The sequence below is a fragment of the Quercus lobata genome, chromosome 10 (genome assembly GCF_001633185.2).
Source record: "Quercus lobata isolate SW786 chromosome 10, ValleyOak3.0 Primary Assembly, whole genome shotgun sequence".
Taxonomy (NCBI): domain Eukaryota; kingdom Viridiplantae; phylum Streptophyta; class Magnoliopsida; order Fagales; family Fagaceae; genus Quercus; species Quercus lobata.
Window position 1 is genome coordinate 6,541,177 of NC_044913.1, and position 7,912 is coordinate 6,549,088.

Below are 7,912 nucleotides of genomic sequence, written 5' to 3' on the forward strand. Positions count from 1 at the left end.
AATCTTTTAGCATCTTCTTTCTCAGTTTGCCCATAATTTGTAGTTGATTAGGAATTTTTTTCCCTAATGGATTTAGATACATAAAATACCAAAAACATAGAAATATTTTTTCTTAAAAAAAAAAAAAAAAACTTTTATGTTAACACAAATATTTAGAGGAGCCCCTACAAGTTATGGGCTAGTCTACCATATCTGTTTTTAAAAACATATTTAGAGTGTGTTTGTATAAACTATTACAAAATGATGTTTTGGAAATGAGCATTTGTTAAAAAAAAAAAAAAAAAAACTATGAAGAATTGCTATTGTAAAACGGCGTTTTGGGTGTAAAAACGCACTTTCAGGCTCCCAAATTGCCTAACCAAACATATTCTAGACTACTGAATTCTTAGGAAGACAACTGAACTATTTATATGCATATTTATTATAAAAATAAATTTGGGAAGAAAACAAAAGGAGGGGGGGCCTAAGAATGATACTACATACATAATAGTTTTACTAAGTAATTTACACAGCAATTTACATAATTGCTTAGTTGGTAGGTAGTTACTGATTTTCATACGAGTTCAACACTGATACTATTTTTATTATTCACCATTAACAACTTTCCATCTCATGTTGTAAAATTTGGTGTGACTATACACTTATTTAGAGGCCCCAAGCAGTTCCCTTAGCCTTGATGTGGGTTCATCTCTGACTCAGTCTCCATGGCCTCCCTCGACCCAACTGCCAATAATCTGCTGGTGTCCCCACTGACTTGCGAATCGATGGTTAATCGTTCCCTGTACAACATGTTTCATGGTGTATCAACTCTTTCAATAATTGGGCAAGTGCTAATAATTAATGGAAGATAATGGAAGACAATTATTCACTATGCAAGCTTAGGGAGCAGGTCTAATACGATAATTAAATGCCATAAAATTCAGCATAAACATTGAGGAAGAAACACCGACATGACAAAAAGTTCTGCAAGTCAAGTTTTGTACACAACATCTAATTAAATGGCTCCGATGAGGGAACCTTTTTACTTAAAAAATCCTCCCCACCTTCCCAAATCATAAAGGTGTCCGTTCAGTTGAATTATCAAGTACTTTAATCAATTAAAAATATGAAAAAGCCTATCCCACTACTTCTAATCTTGCAAGAAATTAATGAAAGTCTAGCAAGATTTTTGTATATAAGATTGAGTGTAGTCTCCCACTAGATAAACATGATAAAATTGAGTGAATGATATAATATAATTTGACCTACAATCATTGAATTATAGTTGAAGTATCCTTATATATTGTATTAACTCCACAATTAACCTCTCCCAAGGTTTCCATATATATCTTGGGAATGGGTTGCTAGTTTGCATTGCGGTAAAAACATAGAAAGAGAAAATGGCTATTCTATCGTTATTACAACAATCATGGCAAGAGCTACACAAAATAACCTTCATTCACCTCCTCCCTCTTCTTTTCCTTCTCTCATTTCTATATGTTTTCAAATGCATTAGAAGTAGTGGAAAACCCAATTTACCTCCATCCCCACCAAAGCTACCAATCATTGGCAACCTTCACAAGCTTGGCTCACTTCCACACCGTTCTCTTCAAGCCCTCTCTAAGAAGTATGGCCCTGTAATGTTCTTCTACTTTGGCCATGCTCCAACCCTTGTGATATCATCTGCAGATATGGCAAGAGAAATGATGACAACACATGACATAGTTTTCTCAAACCGGTCAAAAACCACAGCTACCAATTTCTTACTTTATGGATGCACAGACCTAGTGTTCGCACCCTACGGTGAGTATTGGAGGCAAGTAAAGAAAATTTGTGTCCTTGAACTTTTGACCCTCAAAAGAGTGCAATCGTTCCAGAATACAAGGGAAGAAGAAGTTTCTATATTGATCAAAAAAGTACGTGACTCATGCCTGAAAGGTGTTTCTATTAATCTAAGTGAGTTCTTGATTGAAACCTCAAAGAACATCGTTACTAGATGTGCATTTGGAAAAAAGTTTGAAGAAGAGGATGGTAAGGGTAGGTTTTCAGAACTACCAAGAAAGTTAGCGGTGCTACTTACTACCTTTTTTTGGAGGGATTTTTTCCCTTCTCTAGGTTGGATTGATATTCTTACAGGAAAAATAGCTAGTCTAAAATCCACTTTTGGAGAACTAGATGCTTTTCTAAATCAAGTGGTTGAAGAACACAAGACAATGAAAAGTGATGATGAACATCCGAAAAACAAAGATTTTGTGGATATTCTCCTACATCTGCAAAAGAATGGCATGCTTGACTTTGAGCCTACTCATGACAACCTCAAAGCAATCCTACTAGTATCTTTCTCTCACTCTCTCACTCAAACACACTTCTAGTATCTTAAAAGTTTATTTTATAAAATTGATAATATTATACATATTTAAATTTGTAGTATTTAATCTAAACCATAAAATAGTTTCATTTTAGATGAAATAATCTAAGACCATGGAAAACATACCTAAAGTCTTATTTTTTTTTTTAATTTCAGGACATGTTTGCGGGAGGAAGCGAAACAACTTCAACAACTTTGGAATGGGTAATGGCTGAGCTCATGAAAAATCCAAGTATTATGAAAAGAGCACAAGAAGAGGTAAGAAGAGTGGTGGGCAGTAAGTCAAAGATAGATTTAAATGATATCAATCAAATGGATTATTTGAAATGTATCCTCAAAGAAGGTCTAAGACTGCATCCGCCAGTTCCTCTTTTGGTACCTCGAGAAACATCAGCAAGTTTACAATTTGGAGGTTATGATATTCCACCCAAAACAAGAGTGTTTGTCAATGTATGGGCAATCCAAAGGGACCCTAAACTATGGGATAGGCCAGAAGAATTTTTCCCAGAGAGGTTTAAAGACAACCCAGTTGATTTCATGGGTCTAAATTTCCAATTTCTCCCATTTGGAGGTGGGAGAAGGGGGTGCCCAGGATTGATATTTGCTGTTGCTTCTTTGGAATATGTGCTTGCCAACCTTTTATGTTGGTTTGATTGGAGGTTGCCTACCATTAATGCACAGGGAGAAGATTTGGACATGACTGAAGTTAATGCTCTCACAGCATTTAAGAAAAATCCTCTCCATCTTGTACCAACATTGCACTCTTCTTGATCGATCCATTAATATTTCGTGCGTATGCATCTTCTCTATGTAATCTTTCCTCATTATCTTGTTTTGTTTTAGAATCTGTTGTTGTCTCTTACTTCCTTATCGCAATAAATGTAAAAGGGACTATAGTTGTGGCATTATGTTTTAATAAAAATGAATTTGTACCTAGTGCCATAAAACATTTATATCATCATTCTCATCAGGTCCTTTAAAATTGACCGAAATGCAAAATAGATGATGGATCCATAAAAAAGTGCGTTATATATTTTTAAATGATGATTGTAGCTTATATATATGGTAAGCAGATTTGCTAGGCGTAAAACAAGTGGCTAGGCTTGTGTGATATTCTTAGTACTTCATTTTGTGACATATGATTTTAATAAAAATTTGGGGAATTAGTTCTTTTATATTACGTGTCATTAAGAAAAAAAAAAACAACATAAATATTAAGAAATAGTTTATAATCCCATGTATACATCGGTGAACTTCAGAATAATCACTGTAAGGACACGATTCGTGGCGGACCGTAACGGTGTCGGGTTCGCACGTGAAAAGGCCCTAACAATATCATTTGTAGAGCGTGGGTTTGGAAGGCTAGGCCTTGATCGACAGGCGGTGGGTTTTTCATGGTGTTCGTACAAGTTTAAGTTTTCCTTCACCCCAGGAGTCTTTCTCCTGGAGGTGGGCTGGGAGGCTCTGGTTTTTGGCCATTTTTCCCAACCCCTCCTTTAGGTTACTTATTTTTCCTTTTATATTTGCCTGCGTTCATTGTCCTTCGTCCACGTATAGGGTCAACCTTTCCAAGATTGATACTTGTCCCATCAGCCCATATTCAAAGTCGTTGGGGGTGGTTGTAAAAGCCAAAGAATGCGGCTCTGTCAGGTTCAGAGTATTGAATGGCAGTAAGGGCAGCTTTCCCTGGATATTTTAGATCTTTCTTCCAAGTTTCAGTCCTATACCGTTTTTACCCCTCTTTCAGGGGGGACTTTGGGTCTGCCGAGGACTGAGCTGTCCTCGGCGGTATCCATAGGCTATTTTGTCGAGCTTGGGCCATAGCCTTCCTCGGCTTGGACCTTTGGATTCTCCCCGGGTAGATTCGCTTGGCCCATAAATCATTTGGGCCCCACAATAGCCCCTCAAAACCCGGCTATCCAACCTCTTGGTTGGAAAGGGGGGTTTTGGTGATGCCGAACCTCTTCCTACGGCCCAATCAATTTGGCCTATTAATAATGCTGGCGGCTCTTCATCTGTCCAAGAAATGCACCGGTCTATGAGACAGTTTTTTGATTTCGCGCTTGATGCGTTCTTATCGTTTGGGTATCCAAGACGCGCTTTTAATGACCACTATTTACGAGACTACTTTAATTCGGCGGTTTGTTTTGATGGGGTGGAGAAACGGAACCGGCATGTTTGTGTTGGCAGATTCCTTTGGAGATCTGAACCTATTAAATGTCTCCCGCTCCACCCTCTGTATAAGAAGGAAGGGAGGAGGTTATTGTTTTTGTAAAGAATCCTTTTTCATCCTTCTGAGATTTGAAATACTTGGCCTCCCCTAGGGTTCATTTTACCCACTGGTTTATAAACTAAATCGTGATACACTTTACCATAACAACGAGTGATGCAGGAGCCAAACCCCTCCCATAAACGCCATGTTCCAATAAAGCTCATTATGGCTCGATCGGGACAGGGATGGCGAAGACTCAAAATCAACCTCACCCTTCTTTCAGTCAAAATCCGAAGCAGGGACTTGTCACGTCAAACTTTCGGCGTGACTGAGTCGAGAACACCCATCATCAGTACCAACCGCTCTCCTATGAGCATACCTAGTATGGCTCCAGTGTGTTGGGAGTCAGGATCGAGGCAGGGACTAAGTGTCTCTACTTCTTCCTCTCTTCCTTCACTGGTGCTATCCTCCGTCTCCCTTTCTTAGTCTTCCCAGCACCAGATCCATCCTGGTACTTTCACTTCTCCCTCTTTTGCTCATTTTTCTTTCTTTTCATCTCTTCTCTCTTCTTCTCCTCCTTCTTTACTCATGTCCTCCATCTTCTTCATTCATCTCCTCCATCTTCTTCATTGATTTCTTCCTTACTATTTCCTTCTCCTTCATTTTTTCCCAAAGAAGGTTCTTATCGTAATATGAGCAGTATTGAGGCAGAGATTGGAGAGACTTTGAAGACGAGTTTAAAAGACGCCTGACAGTTTACTTATCTGTACTACGGATGTAATTGTTGCTTAGGCAGTTCACATTTTGTATAGGCTCGTTTGAGCCCCTCTTTGTACGTTGTAATAATTTTTCGTATTAATAAAAATTGTTGTTATTTTATTTCGCATGTTTTGTCTCTATGCCTTTTTTTTTTTAAATTTACAAACGCTGCTCGGCACCATAATATAGCATCTAAATCAATGACGACTAAGACCAAAATACTTGATAATAAAAAGATGTCGCCATAACTTTAATAGAAATGCTTGGCACAATAAGGCCGACCAGTGAAAAGTAATACTTACCCCATGCTAGCCGAGGAGAAAAACGAAGGTTTGATGCCGTGTGAGGAATAACCATTTGAAAATATATCACCCACCAAATGAACAGTCTTCTTATACGACTAAATGCTGGGGCGTTCCACCACCTTCCTTACAACTTTATTGGTCTTAACCTTTTATGGTGTTTAAGCCGTGAATGAAGTGACCTGACATTTTTATCAAGTAACCCATCTTACGAAATTCAAACCTTTTCTTATCCAAGTATTTGGTTTTCCCATTGGCTTGGGTCCGAGGACCATACAAGGCCTTGGTTCTGTCCAAAACTTGTAATAATTATAATTTTTTTGTACTTGGTTTTCCCATAGGCTTGGGTCCGAGGACCATGCAAGGCCTTGGTTCTGTCCAAAACTTGTAATAATTCTAATTTTTTTGTACTTGGTTTTCTCATAGGCTTGGGTCCGAGGACCATGCAAGGCCTTGGTTCTGTCCAAAACTTGTAATTTTTTATGTACTTGGTTTCCCCATAAACTTGAGTCCGAGGACCATGCAAGACCTTGGTTCTGTCCCTGGGCTACTATGTTGAACGGGCCTGGGCCGCGAATTTACTGGGCCCACAAATTAAGAGGTATTTCCGTAGTCTTTGATCACGCGGTACTTTTTGGCGTCCCAGTGTTCGAGGTGCGCCTTCTCGAGACTCCTTTAACCTCAGGGTTGCAGACAACGTTGGAAATCGAGCCAGAGACGTTTTGTCTGTAGCGTTCCTTGGGACGCTGCGTGAATTAAATGCCACCGGTTTACTTCTGGGTATAAATGGGATAGGGGATCACTTCACTTGCACATGAACTCTCCTGTTCCCTTCAGGACCATATTTCTTCCATATCCGTGATCTCTCTTTCTAGTGCCACTGCCTCAAAGCAAGATGTTTGAGGCGTGGATGGGGATGAAAGGTCTCCGCACGCTTCAGAGGCACCGAATCCTCAAGGTGATATGGTATGGACAAGGATGGCACAGATTCAAGCCAGTCCTCCGTCTTGACAGGAGGAAGATGGTATTCCTCCTTCTTTTAGTCAAAATTCGAAGCAGGTTCTGGTCATGCCAGATTTTTGGTATGTCAGAAGAAGGAATTTCCGCCATCAGCGCCGTCTGCTTTGTAGCAGGCAAATTTTTGCGGGGACTCCCCAACTTCCGGCTCCCTGCACCTTTTCTGTAGATGGTGTTAGCCTGAGGTCAGGTTCCCTGCACCTTTTCTTCACCGGTGCAGGCCCCAAGTTGGGTTCTTTTGCTGCCTGAGTTATGGGCGTGCAAAAGCATTGAGGAGGAATAAGGTCTCGAGGCAGTAGCCAACTTCTCCTCTGTGCTACCTCCTCGGCTTTATCTTCACTCTCTTGTATTTTTCGTTACTTATGTAGTTAGCTTCAATGTAAGCTTTGTTTCAGCTTTTCATTGTACACTGTACTGTTCCTTTATCTTAATAAAATATGTGTCTATTTCTCTATACATATCTTTCTTCTCCGTAACAACTACTTCATGCATGAATATTAAATATAAGCTTACCCTTAATGATATTCCAGGCAGAAAAATGCCTTAACACAGATTCCTACTAGTTTAAACTTACAAATATTATCAAGCATAATAAGGTTAATCCTAAATAAATTAAACTCTTGGAACTAACCAGGATAACCGCTGAGTGCTGCGTGATGCATGCTAGAGCGATGTCCGAGAACGATAAACTCTAAATAATTCGTTCGAGAGGGTAGCCGAGTAGCGAGGGACTTTGGTTGTGCTTTTGGGTAATATGTTGCATCGTATCACATCAACCCCTTTGATACTGGGGATCCGCGGGTAAACCGAGGAATCCACGCAATCAAGGTATTAACTCATCTGTTAACGCGGAGTTCTCTTCGGATGAATCTCGAGGTTTATGGGCCATATTTTTTTTTTTTTTTTTTTTTTAAATAGTTGGTTCCTCATCCAAGTAGTTGGTTTCCCCATAGGCTTGAGTCCGAGGACTATGCAATGCCCTGGTTCTGTCCAAAACCTAGTTTTCCTCATCCAAGTAGTTGGTTTCCCCATAGGCTTGAGTCGAGGACCATGCAATGCCCTGGTTCTGTCAAAACCTAGTTTTCCTCATCCAGGTAATTGGTTTCCCCCCGGTTCTGTCCAAAACCTAGTTTTCCTCATCCAATTAGTTGGTTTCCCCATAGGCTTGAGTCCGAGGACTATGCAATGCCCTGGTTCTGTCCAAAACTTAGTTTTCCTCATCCAAGTAGTTGGTTTCCCCATAGGCTTGAGTCCGAGGACCATGCAATGCCTGGT

General features: G+C 39.8%; 1 protein-coding gene across 1 annotated transcript; it reads left to right on the top strand.

The window, feature by feature from the left end:
- The first annotated feature begins 1,379 nt into the window (after positions 1-1,379).
- LOC115962588 (cytochrome P450 71A1-like) lies at positions 1,380-3,118 on the top strand. Its single transcript, XM_031081448.1, has 2 exons — positions 1,380-2,312; positions 2,504-3,118. The coding sequence occupies exons 1-2, from the start codon at positions 1,380-1,382 to the stop codon at positions 3,116-3,118; spliced, it is 1,548 nt and encodes a 515-aa protein (XP_030937308.1).
- Positions 3,119-7,912: the final 4,794 nt, after the last annotated feature.

Coding starts and splice junctions, on each gene's coding strand:
- LOC115962588 (XM_031081448.1), top strand. CDS start 1,380: ATGGCTATTCTATCGTTATTACAACAATCATGGCAAGAGCTACACAAA. Junction 2,313..2,503: donor ACCTCAAAGCAATCCTACTA/GTATCTTTCTCT, acceptor TTTTAATTTCAG/GACATGTTTGCGGGAGGAAG.